We start from the raw sequence: 20,728 nt of genomic DNA, 5'->3' as shown, positions 1-20,728 counted from the left end.
TGCAGAAATGCAGCAGAGACAGGATGGGCTCTGGTTAGCTGAGACCCAGCAGCCCTGAGGTGTGATCCTACGTTTGCAGCCAACACACTCTGGGTCCTCATGCCAGTTGCTTTTTTCCTCTACCCCCAGTCACCCAAGCCATCTGACTGAGCTAAGAGCAGCTATGTGAGCCATAGGAGAGCCAGTAGGCTTTTCCTGCAGGCTCTAAAGAGGTTTAGGCTCCCCACATGGCTAGGGTTCATCAGCAGTGCAATGTGTCACTACAGCTCTGTGTCGATACACAGGATACTTTGGCAAAAGCAGCTCCTGCTTTCTTACCCAAGTCAGTGTATCTGGTCCAGAAGAAGTGCCCAAGGCCACCAGAGCTGAGCTGAAATGACGGCTCATTCCTCTTCCTTAGTGAGGTGCCATTCTTCAGAGATAAGGCGGCATGCTCTGAATACCGGTAGGTGATGAAGCCATATTTATCCCCCCTGAGCAACCAGAGAAAGAATTCGAAGTTTGATGGGCACTGCAGCCCCTCTGGCATGGCTCTCTCTAGGACTGCAGCCCTGTCTGTCCATCCCACCATCCATCCATACTGCCAGCCCTTCATCCTGCTGTTCCTCTGCCCCTCCAGCCCTCCCCATGCCCTTAGACCTGGGGACATCCTGCACCTCCTCACCCAAAGTGCCAAGCCCCTGGGTTCAGCTTGCTGAGAGGGTTGGCACGGTGCCCCTCCAGCACAACCATATCAGTGGCACACAGAGATGGACACAGGCCTGACCCTGTACTGCCTGGCAGCACTGATGCTGCTGCAGGAGAAGGGTAGCAGCTGGAGCCCCAGACTGTGACTTGCTCCCCACCCACCTGTCAGTCCTGGACAGGACCTGACACTCCACGATTTCACCAAACACTTCGAAGCGTTTCTTCAGTTCAGTGGAGCTCATGCTGCTGGAGAGGTTTCTGATATACACCACCCGTCCTTCTCCCTGGCAAAGCAAAGAAAAGGTTTCAGGTTCTGGGAGCCCCGTGCCTCCGTGCTGCTGATGGGTGCTGGAAATGCAGGCCCAGAGGAGCCCTGAGAAGCCAGCACCAGGAGTCAGGCTGCAGCAGGACAATGTGCTGAGGGCACAGCCTGGCACCTCTGAGGTCCAGCTGTCTCTGCTCCAGCTGACTCATGGGTGTCAGCCTCAGGACACCACTGCTGCAGGGGATAGCCATGCCCCAATCCCTTAGGACAGTGTGACAACCAGGCTGCAGCAGTCATCCCCACCGTCTTCTTCTTTAAATTTCTCCTGCATTCCTGCAGCTTTTTTAGCTCCTCCTGATGAAGATTCCTGGAAACTTTCCTGGTAGTTGCTAGGGGCAAAATTCAGTTGCACTGCAGAAAATTAAAAAAAATGCCCAGCAGCACACCCAGCTCCCAGGCGTGGGCACAGGCAGAGTTCCTGGTGCAGAACTAGATCTATAACAGCTGAGCAGCTTCAGGGATCCCCCAGCTCACCCCACTTACTGCCAGCTCCACCAATGCAGGATGCTCTGGGCACCCAGAACTCCGTGTGTTGCCAGTGACTGGTGGCTTTCACTTCACATCTGTTTTTTTCTCTCCCTCCCTCCACCCCCACGTCCTTGGTTAACACTGGCCTCACACCAAGGGATAATGAAGCCAGAGCTGAGGGCTGGAGATTGCTCTGTCCCAGTGTGGGGTTCCTGCTCACTTACGATGGCCTTTTCCCGTCTCTTCTCCATCTGCCCCCGCTGCCCGCCCCGACACTGCTCGCCATTCTCACACCTGGGAAGCGAGGGAGAGGAGGTCAGACAGAGGGATGGGGAGGATCCAGCAGGGAAAGCTTCAAACGCCAAAGACACACTCCAAACATCAGAGAGCTGCCAAGGCACGTGGTGTCTGCAGACATGGGCAGACAGGCTTGGAAGCACCAGCAGCTGAGGAGTGACAGGGGTCTGGAAACACTGGAAAGGACACTGGGAAAGTCCTGTCTGAGATGCCCAGGGGGTCCCAGCCAGCGCTTGTCCCTCCTCAGGCACAGCCCCAGCCCATGCCCCATTGCTGCCATCATGATGGAAATCCCTGGCTGCTTTCCCCCAGCATTGCTTTCTCTGGCTGTGGGTGATGTTTTCAGCAGCTACTGATATAGACCAGATTATTTCAATGTTTTTACTTTCATTAATCAGCATCTTTATTACGTGGGCTAGCAGACCAGATATGGGACTGACACACCCCAGAGCAAAAACATAGGGTGCAAAACCAGCCCCAAGCATCCCCTCTACCGCCCCCTGTACCTGAAGGTCCGCCTGCTTGCGGGTGACCGGGACCGGCAGCACGAAGACCCTGAGCTGGACCTGCTCCGGGAACAGTAATGCAAACTGGTCCTGGAAAGGGGGTTTCTCCGCAGGCACAGCTTGGTGTCACTGTGCTCCTCCTCTTCCTCTTCTTCCTCCTCCTCCTCCTCCTCCTCCACTGGGGAGCCGCTCTCACTGCAGCTGTCTTCAAAGACAGTGTCATACTCGGGGCTCTTGCAGAAGACCATGTCCTCATCATCCAGAGCACTGTCCAGAAAGCCGAAGTGCTTTGTTAAGCTGGCTCTGATCTCCTGGTCCCTCAGCTGCTTTATGCCATCCTTCCACAGCATCTGCACGCCTGCCTCCTTGCCACTGGGGTCCAGCCCCTGGTAGTGGGCAGCTGGGACCCTCCTCTTGTGCTCCATCTCCACCTGGCCTGGGGGCTCCCACGACTTGAGCACCTTCCTCTGCAGAGCAGCCTCAGGCTTCAGCACCTGGCAGTAGTCGTGGTCCCCGAAAGAGCGGGAGAAGGGCCGCTTGAGGATGCCCTGCTGCTCAGGGAGCATGGGGCGCCCGGTGGCTCGGCTCAGGTGGGCGAAGAGCTCTGTCCTCTCAGGGTGCTTCTTGGGGGCTTTCCTGGAGGCTGCCACATCCCCTGTGCCCCCAGAGCCGGGGGCTGTTCCATCCTCCTTCCCTGGTTCCTGGGGGATATCTGGCTTGTAGAGGTCTTCCTCAGCGGGCTTGTAAGGCGGAGTGGTTGGCGGTGTGAGACCTGAACCCCCCAAACAAAGGGCAGGAGTCAGTTCTGCCCCCACCGTCCTGCCCCATCCCACCCTGACACCTGAGATGCACCAAGCGTTGCAAGGGAAGGAGGCTGCTCAGCCCCCCAGACTCATCCATCCAGTGGCACTTGAGAAAAAAGGATCCCTGACCCCCTAAGGGACCAGAGAACTCTCCCTTCCCTCCTGGCTCATGCAGAGGCCCCCTTAACTGCCCCCCTATTCCAAACACATCTCCCCAGCACTGGCTTCTCTGAAGGATGCAGCTTGCAAGCTGCTTGCAGTGTAGGGATGTGGAGGCAGTGCATGGAAAGTTCTCTGCATTTGCAATGCACAGGCCTGGGGACAAACATGCACACTTGGCTGCAGCCAAAGTCTCCAGGCTGAATTTAGGGTAAAACTGCCCTATATCGGGGAGGATTTTTGCAAAATTAAAAAAATTAAAAGCCTGTCCTACCTGCTGTCCCACACAGCTCCACAGTCAGCATCGGCTCAAAGTTTCTCTTCCCAAAGGCTGGGTCACTGGAGAAGAGAAGAAAATAAAGATGAAGAAATGTTTAGGTGAAACAAAACACCGAGAAAGCAAAAGGAAACTGAGAAAATGCTGCCTACAAGTGAGCCCAGCCACCACACCTAGTGCCTGATGGAGTAACCCCGTGGGGGGGTGCAAGGGGCAGCAGGGCAAGCAGTATGCCCTCCCTGTGCCAGTCAGAGCTCTGGGACATATTTCCCCTGGCACACAGAAATGCTCTGCCCTTGGCCAAGGGCTCTCCAAGCTCCTTGCACTGGAGCAAAGGCCACAGCTCCCCTCACCCCCCAGCCCAGCTGCACAGCTCGGTCTGCCCCACAAAGGCAGCTTCACTCAATCACTGCAGCTGTGCCCAGCCAGACAAACCGAGGCAGCTTTCCAACCCCAGCACAGGATATTTAGCCCTGTGTGCACTTACGTTTGTGCCAAGGACAGCATGAGACACCTGGGTGTTTCTGAAAGGCAGGGAGAGAAGCAGGGTTACCAGCAGAGCCGTGCTCCCTCCAAAGCCCACGGTGCTCACAGTAGGAACCGGGGTCCCTCTGCCCACCCAGGCCTGGGGACAGCAACATCTGCAGGAGAGCTAAAGCTGCTGGGGCTGAAGCCACCCCTGCTCACTAAGCACTTGTGGATAGCTGCAATTCTGAGAGACAGGTGCAGCGGAACACTGGTGACCAGGCACAAAGTGAATCCCTGGGGAAGAAGGACCTGAAGGAATGGGGCAACCCGGTCCCTGCTGGGTTCGAGCTACACTGACTCCTTCATCTTGTTATAAGGACGGGGAAACTGAGGCAGAAGGCCCCCATTCCCCATGGACTGGAACAGCAGTGCAGTCACACCAAGAAGGGTGAGCAGAGCAACAGCCCCCGGCCCCCCTCACCTGCTTTCTCCGGGAGGGCACAGCCCCGGCTCTCAGCCCCGTCGCCCACCTCGCCATCCCCTGGGGAGCCCAGGGGGAGGGGCTGGGGCTCCACCAGCAGTGCCGTGCTCCCGCTGTCTCTCTCCTCCATGCCCCCCACCTCCACTTCAGCCACGGGCTCTTCGGCAGAGAAGCCATCCAGCGCTGAGCAGGCCAGGGTGTCCCGGGGGCCACGGCTGTCCCCTAATTCCTGGGGGCTGGAGGGCTCAGGGGGTGGCTCGTCTAGGAAGGAGAGCCAGTGGCCAAGCTCAGGGTTGAGTCTCTTGGACCGGCGGACAGCATAAATGGTGCTCTCCTGCTTACGGGTCACCTTCCCCACAGCTGTGCCTGGGGTGCCCACATGCTTCCCAGCATCGTCCTCAAGGCCACCCGGCTCCTGCAGTGCCTCTGCCTTGGCCCCGGGGCTCTGCTCTGGCTCACCCTTCTCTGGCGCCGTTCTGGCTCTGGATGTGCAGCTCCCACCAGCACCCTCCCTGTCCTGGGCTGGTGGCACTGGGGAACGGTAGCCAGGTGGCCGGGCTAGGGCAGCATACACGGGCTTGCCCAGGCGGTATGGCTTGCTGACATCACACAGCAGGTCCCGTGCCAGCAATTCCTTCAGGATGGAGAAGGATGCTCCGGGCTTCTTGCAGCCCCCACCCACTTGCCAGGTGCAGCCCAGCTGGCTCTGGGCACCGCTGGAGCTGTCTGGTTTGGCTCTCTTGAAGGGGCTGCTGCAGGCTGGGGGCTTGGTGTCAGTGGCATCACGGGCAGGCAGCTTCCGTGGAGGCAGGCAGTAGGTGTGCATGTAGCGGATGAGCTCCACCATGGAGTGCATCTCCCTCTTGCAGGAGAACTGGCAGCTGGAGCCATCCTCTGCCAAAGAGGGGGGAGTCACCGAGTCACCAGAGCTCAGCGAGTCCTCGCTGGAGTCACTGTCATCCTCATGATGGGCACAGTCCCCCAGGGATGGGAGGGGGAGACTGCTGGGGCATTCCTCAGGTGCCTGGGGAGCTTTGGTCTGGGGGCAGGGGGTGCTGGAGGTGAGGTGCCGATGCAGCTCGGTGCAGCTGCGGCTTTGTGCCTGCGGGACACTTGCCCTCCTGTCCCGGGGACCCTCCGCCTTTGGAGAAGAGAAAGGAGAAAGTTAGTCCCAAGCCTTGCAGCCGTGACCTGACCCAAGTACCAGGCACGGGGGGCAGAAGCTCCCCGGCCAACAGAACTGCCCCACACCTGGGAATTTCCTCCCCCAGCATCCCGACCTGCCTGGAAATCATCCCCAAGCCCCGGGAGGTTTCCACATAGTGCTGGCAGCCCAAGAGCTGCCCCTCCATCAACCAGCATGCAACAATCTCCCTCTGGCTGGGAGGGATTTGCTGCTCTTCTCAGACAATCTAATTTACTGGGCCTAATGCACTGCACAATTACCATGAGCCAAGTCGAAAAATCTTTGATCGTAACTTCTGCTTGGTTTCAGGAGATCAGCTTAAGTGATGGGGCGGGCTCTGCAATGTGGCACCCATCTTTCCTTGGTCCGTGGCTCCCAGCTTGGGCAGTGAGTCAGTGGGGAGGGGGCAATGGGGAGGCCAGGGACTTCACCAAACCAACACTCAGGAAAGTTGGGTCGAAATGGGATTGAGACATTTCTCAACCCAGCACAAAGCCCAAAGGTTTTGTGCTGAGCCCCAGCTGCACAGGCAGGGAGGGTTGTGGCGTTCCCCTCTTCACACTCTGCCATCAGTGACCCAGACCCTGACCCAGCTCAGAGCCTGCCCATGCTCCCCAACACCATCCATTGGTGACCTCCTCTGGGAGAGTTCCCAGGGGCTCAGTGCTGGGAGTGGCTGGAGCTCTGCCCACCGAGGATGTACCTTTGTGCAGGGCCGTGCGGGTCGGGACTTGGGGGTCCCTGGGCGCCGGGTGCTCCCATCCCGCTGAGCCTCACAGCTGGGAGGCACATGTGATGGAGAGAGGAGCAACTTCTTCAGCTGCAAAGAGAAGTGGCAAGAAAAGGAGTCGGCATCACAGCGAGGGCAGGAGAAACTGCCAGTGGGGCCGCAGCCTCCTGGCTCACACCTGCGCTGGTCCATTGCTGAGCATTTGACCCAAAAACGGGTCAAAAAGGCAGGGAGGCATTTCCAACCTTCCCGTTGCTGTGGGGGCAGGTGTCCGGCCATGCACAGCCCTGAGGGGGTCAGGGCTGTCTCTGCAGCATTCACCAGTCTCCCCAAGCAGGTCGACTAAGTGAGAATTTACTTCCCAGGGGAATCCCTCTCCCGTCAGACACAAAGAAGCTGTGGTGACATCCAGACTTCTCACTCCATCACTTCTGCCCTTAGGTGACAGAGACTTTACACTGGCATGAGTGATAGATTTGGACAGCTCGCTGGGTCCCCATGCAAGGCTCATTCAGCTGAAACATCCAGAGAAGGCCTTGACTCATTAATGAGCTTTCAAGGCATTTTGCAAAATATAAGCCCCTGTGGGGCCTGTTGAGGATCTTCCCCAATAACCCATTGGTGGTAGGAGTGGGGTTTTCCCTGGGTACCCAGGGTGCCACCGTGTCTGATGGCAAGGTCAGCATAACATTTCCTTCTACAGAAAACCTTTTTTTTTTTTTTTTTTGTTTAGGGGAAGGAAAAAAATAAACCCCACATCCAGCAGCAACATTTCATATTCCACCCATGTCGCACTAACAACCAAAGGCGACAACAACTCAACAGCAAGATGACTGCGTAGGCACCGGGGAACTGCATGGAGGAGACAGATCTGGGGCTCCCGTGCTGCCCAGCAGGCACCGAGTCCTGGGGCAGGCACGGGGCTGGAGGGCATTTAAGGGACAGAAACAGGGAGTGCTCCAATCAGGCTCTGCTGGGAAACATCAGCCAGGGCACCCACAGCTTTAGATGTGCAGCTCCTGTTGGCAGAAGCTACTAGCACTTCTCTCCCCGACCCCTGCAACGTATACATCCTATATATACACATACATATTGTGTGTGATATATACCCCCCCATCTCCCCCCACCCTCCCCACCCCCCCCCCGCGCAGGGAGTGGGCGGTGGAAATGCGCGCTCTCACCACTGGATGTCACTCCTCCCCACCACAGCCCTGGCTTCTGGGGACACCCAGGTCCCCTGGTGGGGACCCTGAACCCCAGGAGGGAGCGGGCTAGGTGCCCCTATCCCAGGGGACCTGCTGGGGATAGCGGTGGTCTGCTGCAAAGGCAGCCAGTTATTCCGGGCCACGAAGGGCAGTGGGGCTGGAGCCCCCACATTGCAGCAAACCAAGAGAGATGCTCCAGACACCAAATCTGTAGGACTGGAGGCCACACAGCCCCTGAGGGGGTTACGGTGGAAGAGGGAAGTGGGACCCTCCCACTTAAAACTGGGGTCATGGGCTACCTGACACTCCGGCCAAGCCCCCTCTGTCCCTCCTGCAAGAACAGCGGGCAGCTGGGCGCTGAGGCAGAGCTGGTGGGAGCAGCCACCACTGCCCCCGGGCACAGGGCTGGAATGCACCAGGGAGACCCCCCGGGGCAGCCCCACATCCATGCTCTGGATTAACAGCAGGTGTGGGTCTTGCCAAAGCAGCCACCGCCTCTTTGACACCCGCCCCCCCCCCCTGCATAGATATATTTGTATACACACAGCTTGTTCCTGTGAGGATGGTGATGGAGGTGACAGCAATGATGCAGAACATGTATACGTATACAATACAAGTATATGCTTTGGTATTGACGGTTAAAGAGATTTTTAAGCCTAGAATGAAAAAATTCAGACCTTTGCTTCCTATCATACCCATGCAGCCGGCTTATCAGGGGCTCATCCAAATCCACCTTAAACAGTAGGAAGTGGGTTCTTACTAGAGACAGCTCATCAAACTCGGGGGCCGGGGATGGCCCCCCCGTGACCGGGACGGTGGGTTTGGGGGAGGGGGCAGGCGAGGTGTAGGCATGGTTGAGTGTGTCCCCCTCTTCCAAAGTTCGGAAGGCAGCCAGGCCCATGTCATCTCCCTGTATATCATCCAGTGTCTCGGTGAGGGCTGCCAGCAGTGCTTCGTTCTCGCTGTCTATTATCTGAAAGGAGCAGGCAGAGAAAGGAGGGGAAGTTAGGGTGGGCAGAGGACTGGAGGATGCTGGGCTGTAGAGAAGAAGGGTTGGCAGTGCCACACCAGCACTCACACTTCCCAGTGACCTATGGGGGACCTGAGAGAGCTTTTCCCCAACACAGCACTAGGATGGGATCGGGAGGAGAGAACCAACTGGAAAAGGAGCAGCAGTCCATCTCCCTGCCTATCCAGGGGGAAAATAATGGATCAGAGCATTTTCTCCCCCCATAGTTGCCTCCGCCCCACCATGAGGCAAACAGCAGCAGATAAAGAATCTGTGATTAAAAGGTTCCTTGTCCAAATCCTCCTGACTTTGGACTGCAATTTCCCCATGGTGCTGGCTATCCCAGCATTGCTGAGCAGGGCTGAGAGCAGCATCCAGCTGGGATGGGAGCCCGGGCAGGGGGCAGGCACAGCCCCTTGCCCTCCATGAGGCAGAAGAGGCCTGAGAGGGTACAACCAGTTATTCACAGCTCTCCCGATGGGGAAGGCAGAGAAAATGTGGAAAGTCATAAGCCCAGCCCAGTAGACAAGAGGGCACAGCCCCCCTGGAGGGGCACAGGCTGCACCTCTGCCCAGATGCACAATTTGCACCAAGCTGAATGGGTTTCATTGTCACTGTAAGCCTCCAAATGCAGGCACTTTCAGCTTGACAGGGGCTCTGAGACCTCATGCTTAAAGCTGGCTGCACATGCTGCTCTGCAAGGGACCCACTCATGGCTCCAGAACGAGATGAGCCTTGTGTTACAGCTCCCCTGGTCTATTTTTTTGGTGAACAGCATGATCTGGGGATGTTGATGGGAGATCTGTGAGTTTCTGGGACTGCTCCTGCCTCCCTCCAGCCCACCACTCCAACCTGCCCCCTCAGGCCCCTCTGGGCTTGGCCTTGGCTGATGCTCCTCCAGTCCTCCCACTGCCCTCCCAGCCCCATGAGTCCCCTTCCAGTCTAGAAAAACCGTGCAAAAGCCCAGAGGAGGATGCAGGAGATGAAGAATGGCTGAAATGAGCCAGTATTTCCTTCTTTTTGGTCCTCCATCATCCTCTGAATGTAAACCATGTCCAAAAAGAAGCAGGCTACCATCAGCTATAAAATTAGCACTGGGGTGAATTCAGGCTCACAAGAAGGACTGTTGACTGCACATCTTGCATTTCTCTCATCTTGTTTGAAAATTAAATATCTTTTGTTCCATGCCCTAACCTTGCTGGCAGTTACTAGAGCAGGCTCCAGGGAAAGGCAGCAGGATGCTCCATTTTTGGCTCCGTTTCTTTTCCTCCTGTTACTGGCACAAGACTGCTGTGCATACAAGTTCAGTGGGATACATTTCATCATACTCTGCTGCTCCTAATGGGCCTGTCTTTCACATTTCTTTTCTGTTTATCTTTTCCCCAGGAAGTTCAGCGGAAAATATGCATCTCGTGATGAAGGTCCCTCAGCTGGACTGGACCATTTTCAAGCACAGCATCAGCATAGCATAAAAGCCAGAGGGTTGTTATTATGGCCAGGTTAGAAAATATTGGGGCTTGTATTTTTTTTTCCACTTGTTTAAATAAAAATCCTCCTCCCTCCCCAAATGTAACTCAGACTTGGTGACTAGCATACAACAGTGCTCAGCAGGGCATAAAGACCCCAGACCCTAAGGTTGGACACATTGAGGGCACAACATGACCTTTGAGAAAAGCAAGTGGGCTGCCCAGCCTGCCCTGCCCCAGGTCCCTGGGAGCCTTGTCCCCTTTGGCCAGCAACTCAGGACACAGCACATACACCCAGACTGTGGTAAAGCAAGCTGCTGGGGCTCTCAGGGGAAACCAAAGCCATTTCTGCTCTATAGCTCCCAGTCTCCAACCTGCCTGTGCGCACAGCCCTGCCCTGGCACCACAGCAAGGAGAGGCAAAAATGTGCCAAGGAACAGGGACAGGTCTTGCCAGTGCCCAAGTGCACCCTCTGCCTCAGCAGCTTTGTACCTCTTGGTCCCAGGTGCTGGCACCATGATGGGGCCATCCCAGCCCAAAGGAGAGGAGAGAAAGGAGCTGCACTCTGCCAGAGGGATGCCAGCCCCAAACACAGGGAGGATGTCAGAGCTGGATTGCTGGGCTGCTTTCTGCTCCTGGGAAATGAATATATCTGCCCCATGCCACAGCCCCCACGCTGCTACCCTAGCACACCCTGCCATCCCAGGAATCCAATGGGATATGCTGAGCATCAGCTGCAATTCTCTTTTAATAAGGCATCACAGGAGGGCTGGCTCAGCAGCAACCTTCCTCTACTCATCCACCCCCTCATCTGCCTTACTCTGCTTGCCCCATTTAGAGCCCGCGTGCAAATTAATGGAGCAATTATCAGCTGGGGAGGAGCTATTAATAGTTGTGTGGGTCCTCTCCATCCTCCCTCATTCACTCCCTCTCCTGCCTGCCACCTCGGGTCCCCTGTGCCAGGAGGATGGGGGTACCTGGAAGAGCTCAGAGTCATCAGTGCTGTACTGGCTGGAGTCGGTCTCCGAGTGCTCCCCGCACCACTGCAGCTCACTGAAGCAGCTGGCTGAGTCGAAGTCGCTGGCATCAAGCTGGGACAAATCGATCTCAGGGAAGTCAGAGTAGAGGTGCTCCTCGCCAGACACCTCGTACTGGGGAGAGAAGAGGAAGGGGTGAGCCCAGGCCAGAGGAACAGGAAGCAGCTACGGAGATGGTCACTCTCCTCAGGCAGTTGTCTCCACTCAAGCCCCTTACTCAGGCTCTCTTCTGAAATTAGCTTTGGTAAGTGGGTCCAGGAGCAATTACATGGCAGCGGAGAGCCCAGAGAGCACCTCTTCACTGCACATCAGTTTGCACAGCCTGGCACTGGCACTGCTGGTTACTGAAATGGCCACCAAGCCCCCCCTCTTGCATTCCGTGCTGCACAGGCATCAAAACAGCCGCACCTGGGTGGGAAGAGCCTTGTCCCCTTTGGCCAGCAACTCAGGACACAGCACATACACCCAGACTGTGGTAAAGCAAGCTGCTGGGGCTCTCAGGGGAAACCAAAGCCATTTCTGCCTGTGGTACCCTAAGGGTGTCACCCAGCTTTATCCAGCTGCCCCAGGGACAGCAGAGAGAAGCAAGAGACCTGGGTGCACATGAGGCGGCAAGGCTCAGGTGGGTGGCTTCACACCAGTCAGTGTGGCTGCTCTGTACCCTGTCCCCATCTCCACCACATGGCACCAAAATGCATGCGGACAGTCCCCCTGGAGAAGCTGCACATCCTGCACATCCTGGGGCACCTCCAAGACAACCCAGACCCTGGGCCCAGCATTGCACAGGCAGGGTGAGAAAAGCAGCATGGAAACTGATGTTTGGGTGCACACGGGGCAATGGGAGCTTGTAGGTCCCTGTCCTCATCACTGCCAGCTTGGGGGAACACAGACATTACTTCTCCCCAGCCCTCCTGTCCCCTTTGCCCAGGGGCATCCCAGGTGGCTCGGGGATCAGAAGTCCTTTGTCCTTTCAGATGTGTCCCTTACCTGTTGTGGCTTTTCCCTGCTTTCCTGCCACTGCTCTTGTGCCTGCTCCAGAAAAAGTCTTGCAACAACTTTGGCTCCCCCTTCTCCCCAAATCTTCCCATGGGAACACAGGCAAAGGCCTTTATTTTTAGAAAAGCTGTACATACATATATATATGTGTGTGTGTCTGTGTGTTCAATTAAAAATAGAAAAGCAGTCAAATTCTCCTGCTCCTTTTGATATGCCACAAGGGAAAAGATCCTGGTGCTGAGATCACAAGGAGCAGCTGACACCAGTGCTTGGGACATCTTTTGATCAACTCCACAGATGTGACATGTCCCCATTGGCAACAGGGCTTGATAAAAATAAACTCCTGCAATCTAATGCTGCTGAGCTGCTTTCACTGGGTACCCTGGAGATAGGAATGCCCTGGCACTGCCATGCAGCTGTTCTGAGGCAGTGGTTGGCAGTGGATGCTCCCAGGTTCCCAGATAGCAGAATTCAGGAGTGCCAGAAAACTCAGCTCTGCCTGCATCAGCCCTTGGAAAAAGCAAGGAGAGCCTTAGTTCAGTACAGTCACCTGCACAGGCACCCAGAAGGGCATCCCAACATGGAGCTGTGGCTCCAGCTGGCCCCTGCTGCTGGAAAAGGTCATTTAACTGGTCCAGCCACTGAGGACTTGAGTCTCTGGAGGGAATCCATCACTCCAAGCACCGCCAGCCCTGCCCTGAGTGCTGAGAGCAGAGCCTCACTGCTCTGGGGAAGGACCCAGCCCCCTGCTCGGGTAGGGGGTGGCAGTGATGGGAAGGCTGCCTGTGGGCACTGGACCTCATCTGCTCTGACTTTCCTTTTTCCCACCCTTTGCATTTCCTGCTGCCTTGGGAGAGGAGTGAACTTTTGTTCTAATTTTACTTGGGAGTTTGTAGGAAGATCAGCCATGGGTTCTTGGTGTGCAGCCAGCAAACACCCAGGGAGACATGCTCAGAAATTCAGAGGCATCCTCCAGCCCAAACACCTGGCCCATGCACATCACAGTGGGGTCCCAACCAGTGAGATGCCAGCAGTGACTCGTCTGATGAACCCCTGCTCCAGGAAGAGGGATGCCCAGGCAGCTATGAAAATATCCCTGTGCCACAGACCTGCAGCCTCTGGGGGAGCAGGAGCCCCAGTCTGGGCATCCTCTCTGGCAGAAGGACTGCCCCACAGCAGCACCAGGCAGGCAACTGCACCTGAAAGCCAAAGCTGAACAGCCCCTGCTCAGAGACAACCTCCTCAGCTTGCTTTAAAGCATGAACCAACTCTGACCTCAGCTTGAGCAGAAATGCAATCTCAATTACAGGACAAAGAGGCAGCTGATACTTGCGTGTTGCAAGGAGCTTTGCCTCTGCAGAGGCTTTGCTTGCCGGCAGGACAGAGCATTAACGTTTGTATTCATCTCCAGATGAGTTCAGAGCTGCCAGGGGTTTATGGTGGAACCAGAGGCCATCCCCAGGAGGCCAGTGGAGACCCTCACGCCAAGAGTTTATACTGGGTTTGTACCCCTGACTGGGCTGGACCAGAGAGCAGGAGGGCTCTGTGCCCATCCCACTGCCAACCCCACTGCCCACCTGCACCATGGCAGTGCTGGCAATAGCCAGGAAGCACGAGGGACAGTCTCCAAACCAGCAGTCAAGGGCATCCAGAGGTCATCCTCAACAACTCTCCTGTCCCAGGGTACCTCAACTGCACCTACATTTTTCCAGACAAGTACCAGTGGGGCCTCTCCTCAAGCACTGCAGGTGAGGAGGTGAGGAGCCAGCCCCCTGCAGCCTGTGCCATGCCTTCTGGAAACTCCATGTAAGCAAATCTGGTGGGCTCTGGTGTCCCCAGCAGCTCCAGTGTGTGTCCTGGGATGGACCTGCAGCAGACTGAGGGCAGCCACGGGCTGGAGCCACATCCAAGGCTCCTTCACTGAGCACAGCTCAGTGCTGGCTCCCATCACTGTGGGGACAGCAGGTGGGACATTTCCCCTTTCAGGTCTTTCTCCTGCTTCAGAGCAGTCTTAATTCTGTTGCAGGAGCATGTAAAGTCTTTTGTCTGCAGAGACACGAGGTTCCCCTCCAAGCCCAACTTTAATTCAAATGCTGGATTAATGAGATGGAGAAGTATTTTCCTCCTTTTTAGTGTCAACTTGGGATACTAAGATTGAACCCCTGGGCCATCAGGGCTGCAGAGGGTGGCTGGGGACAGGCTGCTGGCTCCCAGGACAGCCATACCTAGCAAGCTCACCAAGAGCAGACCTTGGCTCCATGTTTGTGTGGCCAGCTTGCCTGGAGAACAGGCAGCTCATAGCTCTCCAGTCTGCTTGCTTGAAAACAGGCACCTGGAGTTCAGGTGATGTTCTGGGGTTTTGCCTTCCCTGTGGCAAGCCTGGGAAAGAGACAAAGAGATGATACAACCTCTGGACATTGTCTTGGATGAAATGCAGCATGCCAAGAAACAGCAACCTGAACCAGGGCAAGCCAGAAGGCTCAGCTGGCCATTGCCTGTGGTGCCTAATGGGCTCAGAGGGGCAGTGACCGTGACAAAAGGACCTGCAGGTCCTCTCCACTGTCACACCCCAGACAACAGTACAGGTAGAAACTTCCCTTATCTGCAAAACCCCTGGATCCAGCTCCTTGAAGTTGTGGCCAAGTATTTTGCAGTGAGGCTCTAAGTGCTCCGGGCGATGCCATTGTACTCATGATTAGTGAGGCTGCAAAAGTTTCAGCTTCTGAAGTCTGCCGGCGCGAAAGTGCTGCTGGATGGGCACAGCATCTTCACAGGAACTTAATCCTGTTTAAGCCTGGCAGCCCAGATTTGCACTGCCGCCTGCATACATGGCCCCAGGATGCTTCGCAACCGCCTTGTCACTCACATGCCACTTTGCTGTACAGAAAAAAGGGAAGGAAAGCGACAGCCCCCCGGAGGGGCTGAAGGAACTGGCCAGAAGCAAGCAGCCCATCTCCTTGCCAAGGAGCCAAAGCAGTGACTCAGCTCCACACGGAGCCGCCTCCCTCCCCGCAGCCGAGTGCCTACCCAAAGCATTAAGGGATAAATATACATCCACATGCTCTGGAGACAGAGCCCCAAATTAGCCAGTAGCATTTAGGCTGGGACCCAAACCAGCAGAAGGTGAGAAATGCCGAGAACACCAAGTGCCGCCTCCTGCCAGCCCTCCCTCGGCCGCACGGGCAGCGCCGGCTCCCGCTGCCCCGCGTTGGCTGCCGGGCAGGGAGTTTCCCCCTCCCCAGCCCGGGATTGTCTCTAAAAAGGAAAGAAAATCCTTGGGCAGGGGTTTTGGAGAGAGCTGTCCAGGCTTATCAGCGAAATCCGTAATTACAGACTGCTTGAAACAGGGATTACAGCCATGGGGGGAGACGGGCACCGACGCGGCTGGTTCACCGGGATGAACCCTGCCCCGGGCAGGCAGCCGCGGGATGGATGCTGCAGCCGTGGGCACGCTGCCCGCCCCGCAAGCTGCTTCGGGCAGGGGGCCCCAACTCAGGCAGGCACCAGGAGACCCCCAGCACCTTCCTGGGCCACTAAGAGAAGAGGCAATGGGGGGACTCAGCCAACATCACGGACAAACCCAGCCCCACTGCCCCTAGGGTGCACCCTGCTGCCCCCGTGGCTCCCACCCAGGGGATGTGGTCCCCAAGAGGTTCAGGCCATCAGCACCTTGGGGGGATGAAGCCGAGGGCTGCCAGCCCCTTATCATAGCCCAGCCTGGAGGGACCTGTGTGGGGAGGGCAGTCCCTTCAAATACGGGGGAGGAGGGTAGAGGTGGGAATGGAGGAGGGAGCTATAAATAAGTGTAAATACAGCAAGGAGGCACCTGGCCAGAGCTGTGAAGGTCACCAGAGTATGTGCCAGCAGATAAGCAACCCCCCTTCCCACTGGCATTTCAGAAAATGTCACTGTGAATGAGAGAGAGGTGGTATCAGGTTGTGCCTTGGCCTGGCTGCCCCTTGGCACCTCCCGATATTTATAGCCTGAGAGCCCCAAAGTGGAGGGCAAGTGGTCCCTCCTCGGGAGGCAGTGAAGGCAGAAGGGACCCTGCCTGCAAACTTACTGATGTGACATGGCACAGGAGAGGCAGGGCCTCAGCCAGCTCCCCAGTTCGGTGTGGCAAGGAGCACAGGAATCTCCCAGGTTCCTGAGTATGCAGAGGCATTCAACACCTCCCTGTCCTGCCAGGAGCAGGGAATTTCATCCTCTGCAGACTGCTGATTTTTTTTTTTTTTTTTTTTTAATTTCTACTAATCTGTTTTAACAATTCAGCCCAGCCAGCAAGGGGAACAACCAACACTAGCATTTAAATTCTGGGCAAAATAAATAGCAGGTTGAGCCTATCTTCCAGTCAACCTGCTCAAAAGCAACTGCTGCTTGCCTGCATTGCTGTGGCACAGGGGAGCCACAGCATCAGTGCCAAGCCCCATGCAAGGCACTCTGTACCAACATCTGTGGAGCAGCCCCCAGGGTGCAGAGCAGGCAAGGGGAGGGGGTGCAGTCAGCACAGTGCCCCAGGCCCCAGCAGGACAGGGGGTGCTTAGTGCCAGGCTCTGAGCCACGGCCAGAGCGTGAACATGGTCTCACTCCCTGACTTTTGTCTTACATTAAAGGGGTGTAATTAAGATCAACCATGAGATGCCAGTAATAGGAAATATTAAACATTAACTGCAAACAATAAACATGAACTTGCCAGGGCATCTTTGAGATGGAGGAAAGATGGAAGAAATTGCATTAAACTATTCCTGAGTCACAGGACAGAAAAAAGGAGTCAGAGATACTGTTAATAATGCCCTGAATAAACAACACTGCTGGAACACTTTAAACAAAGGTGGGTCAGGTTTAGGAAGAAGGGCATCAGCAAAGTATATCACAGGTTATGTATGTTCGCACTATACTCAGTAGCTGTTTATTTCAGCTCCAAGTTGCAGAGTCCACATTATTCCTGAGCTCTGGGATGGGCCAGCCCAGGGACCCACCTGTGCAGTGGCAGAGTCAGGGAGACCCCAGAGCCCCAGCTGCCCAGCACAGAGCCCACAGAACCTTCCCACTGCCAGCACTCTCCAGCTCCACCACTGCCAGGGCAGCACCACCAAGTATGAGGCACAGGTAGAAAAGGAGAACCAATGGTTGCTTTTGTCTCTGCAAGAAGAGGGGACAGCAGGAAGACACAGCAGAGAATGGGCTGATCCCAAAGAAGGATGCTCATCTCTCAATACCAGCTAATGGAAACAGCACCTGCTGACTGTGGCTGCTGCCAAGTGCTGTGCCATGCTGGCTTGCTCCTGCTGCTGCCATGTCCCTGGGGAACATTCTGCCAGGCAGAGGGCTGTCCAGGTATTGCCAGCGTGCTTGGGCACAGACAGCATACTGGTTAAGTGTCTCCCATCACAAAAGACATGTGACAGCTTTATCCTTCACCCCTCAAGCCAAACAGCAGCACCCATGCCACAACACTGCCAGCAGCCAGCCTGGCAAACACCACCAAACTCCCACTGACCCTGGCACAGCAGAGCAGAACCCCTAAAAATGCACATGCCAGTGGCTACTGCCAGTCTTAGCCCAGTCACCAAGAGATGCTGCTGCAGGCAGCAGGGCTGGCACTGCTAGATGGCATCAGCCAGGCAGGGCATGGGCCTGGTCCTGAACTGTGGTGGTATTTTCTAAGAAATTCTGTTATCTGCTCCAAAACCAAAGGCAGGACCAACAGACAGCAACTGCCATGTGCTGAGCTGGGTACAAAACCACAATGGGAATCAAAATGTCCCATTAACTCTGGAGGTCTCTGGCCCTGCTATGCAATCCCCTGGCTGTGGAAAGAGAGATGCAGGCAGGAACAAGCAGGTGTTGTACTCCAGGAGCTGGGTGTCCCCCTGCTCCAGCTAGGGCACCTGGGGTGACACAGAGGGGCCAGGATGTACCATGGGAAGGGGCAAGTGCCTGACTCACCCAGGAGCTGACTATTAGCCATCTCTGCTGGTCACAAAAATTCCCCATGATAGTAACTCCCTCCTTCTGAAAGGAAAACATGAGGGGGAGAGTATTTTCAGACCTTCCTCTTCTGATGTCCTGGCAGCCAGCAGCCACATGACAGCTTTGGGCAGAGGGACATCAGTGAGAAGGCTCCTCTGGGGCCAGGGGAGCTGCAGGGGCCAGAGAAGGAGCAGCCTTGCCCCTGCCCTGCTCCAGCCACTGTCCCCTTTGCAGGTTTGGTCACTACCTTGTGGGTTGACAGGGCTCCACGACGCCCTTTCTGTCCAGAGAATACTGCAAATGTCCTCCAATGGTGCAGCTCTTCCCAGACTGCATCAGCTCAGCTCCTTGGGCACTGTGCACCCTGGCACCAGCAGCTTTTCACCCCTCTCAGCCAGCAGCAAGAGGAAATCCCTGCCAGGAGGCAACAAGAAACTGTCTGTGCAGCTCCCTGCACTCCAAGTGAGGTTGAACCTGCAGTAGCACAAAGAGGAAAGCAGAGCTGCTGCCCACAGGGAGTGTGGTAAACATCCCTGTCTCATCCCACATCGGGCTCCCACTCCAGCTCCAGTCCCACACTCCATGACTGCAGCCGTAGCCTCGGGATCTCCCACAACGTTGTGTCTGGAAAGCTCCCGTCGGCTTTGCCAGGAGCCACAGCCTGTGGTCCTGGGAATCTCTGAGCTATTCCCATGGGCTGGCACAGACAACGAGGGGAAACCAGGAGGCTTTTGGGGCCAGCAGGCAGCAGGGAGTGAGGGACCAGCAGGGCAGGCTTTCAATTGCACCAGAGCCACTCACCCTGGGGTGCTGCCAGCTCTGGGGTTGCTGCCTTGAGGCTGTGAAATGACAAGCCAGCTCAGGGTGATCACTCATTACTGAAATATCCTCCTCCCCTGGCCCAGGGCACCAAACACAGGGCTTTCTGGGTGGCAGCAGCTTGGCACACAGCCTGGCTCTGCCAGGAGCCTGTAACTCCTGGTGGGTGCATTCTGGCACTCAGTGAAATGGCAGCTGAGGGTAAAACTGGCCCGAATCCTGCCCCTTTACACACACAGCTGACAAGTGGATGATCAGAACCTGCTGCCTGTCAGACACCATAGCTCAGTGTGATCCCTCTGCCAGGTCTGTGGTCATTGTCTGCAGGATGCTCTTCACCTCCCCGAGCCATAGGCGCCCTTTTGGACCTCACCAATGCTCCCAACACAGAGCAAGAACTGTCCCGGGCAGCCTGTCTCCTGCTTGGGAACACTCCCAGTCCTTTTTACCATGGAGACAGCAGGCAAGGGAGGGAGGAAAGCACATCTTCTGCCCGCAGACTGCACTAAAGCTCACAGATGTGCTGAGATCTTCCCCACCATAGAAGAGAGTGCGGTGCCCCAGCCTGCTCGGTGCTGCCGGCAGCAAAGCACCCGTCTTAATGCTAATCAGGACGAGGCAGGAGGCAGTGAAGGTTCACGCTGGGGTTAAGAAGGCACAAGGAGGATCTTCCCACATTAGCCTGACCTCCCAGCAGGTCCAGCCCCAACATGCTCCAGTCCTGCCCTACCAGAACTCCACCAACCCCGACCCACTGTGACCCTCAGGGGACCCTTGTTCCTGCCAGTCAGCTCTGCTGGCTTTCCTGCCAAGGGTCTTTGGGGGAGCCCTTGTTGTGCCCAGCTCCTGCATGGAAAATTAAGTTTTCTGCTGGAGGTGCAAGACCTTCAAGGATGAAAACTGCTATGGAAAGGGCAAAACTGCTCACACCTGCCCATACCAGGCCTGTCCATGCTTGCTCAGGGCCATATACCAGTGAGGGTGGAAGCACCAGCCCTGCCCTCCTTGCCAGGCAGGTGGGTGCTGCCAGCCACCCTCACTGCATCCCCTGCTGCAGGGAGATGGGCAGTGCCCACGCATGCAGCTCCTGCCTGCTGCCCTGCACAAGGCCCTGGCACCCTACAGAGTGGCCATGCTGCCTGCATCTCACTGCTGCCCATGACCAGGGTCCCCAGTGACAGCAAGGAGAGGGGTTCTCCCCACCCCACCTCCTGAATCAGGGGCTCCCTCCTCTCTAGCTGGGCACCGCAGTCTCTCTGATTAAATTCTTGACCATTTTCTGCACAGTGCCTCGAGATGACCTGGCCAGAAGAGATACATCACTGCCTAGCATGGTCACTGCTTGGCTAGATTCCAACATGGCTCTGCCCATGTTACCCAGGAAACCCAGCAAGGGGAGAGAGCTGGGGCATTGGTGGGCAGGCACAGCAAGGGCTCTGCTGCCTCTTGGGGTTGCCAGTCCCAGCACCCAAAAACTGCAGGGAGCTGCCACATCTGCATTGCCCCTTCAGTGCCTCAAACCACTCTAAAAAGTGGTGAGGGTGAAGGATGCTGAACAGAGGGATATTTTCCATGTGGGCATCACCAGTGCCAGGAAATCACCAGTATTAACAGACCGATGGTATTAATACAATTCCAATTATTACAGTGGGGAAAGTGAAGCACAGGGAGGTGAAATGAGAGTGGGTTAGAGCAGGTCCCATGACCACGGGCTCTATATACAGCTCATGAGGAGATGTATGGGTGCCTCCTTCACCAGCACAACCTGTTTGTCCTGGGGATTTCCCTGTGCTACACCAACAGGCACCAGGCTTTGCTGTTCCGGAAGTGGTGAGT

At 56.2% G+C, this 20,728-nt stretch overlaps 1 protein-coding gene across 4 annotated transcripts in view; it reads right to left on the bottom strand.

Annotated features, from left to right (window-relative positions):
• Window positions 1-20,728, bottom strand: part of PPARGC1B (PPARG coactivator 1 beta) — a 48,196-nt gene that overhangs the window by 6,401 nt on the left and 21,067 nt on the right. For all 4 annotated transcript variants that reach the window (XR_011728938.1, XR_011728939.1, XM_071759150.1 and 1 more), the window contains exons 2-11: window positions 11,045-11,218; window positions 8,353-8,565; window positions 6,361-6,477; window positions 4,472-5,612; window positions 4,010-4,046; window positions 3,520-3,584; window positions 2,284-3,055; window positions 1,705-1,774; window positions 850-971; window positions 319-473 (exon numbers count right to left, since the gene is read on the bottom strand). Coding sequence is in view for 2 of the 4 variants with exons in the window: in XM_071759150.1 (XP_071615251.1) it covers window positions 319-473; window positions 850-971; window positions 1,705-1,774; window positions 2,284-3,055; window positions 3,520-3,584; window positions 4,010-4,046; window positions 4,472-5,612; window positions 6,361-6,477; window positions 8,353-8,565; window positions 11,045-11,218 (2,866 nt within the window). In the remaining 2 variants the exon portion in view is untranslated. The remainder of the gene's footprint in view (window positions 1-318; window positions 474-849; window positions 972-1,704; window positions 1,775-2,283; window positions 3,056-3,519; window positions 3,585-4,009; window positions 4,047-4,471; window positions 5,613-6,360; window positions 6,478-8,352; window positions 8,566-11,044; window positions 11,219-20,728) is intronic.

Source organism: Heliangelus exortis, chromosome 15, assembly GCF_036169615.1.
Source record: "Heliangelus exortis chromosome 15, bHelExo1.hap1, whole genome shotgun sequence".
Taxonomy (NCBI): Eukaryota; Metazoa; Chordata; class Aves; order Apodiformes; family Trochilidae; genus Heliangelus; species Heliangelus exortis.
This window is presented reverse-complemented; position numbering and strand designations above follow the sequence as displayed.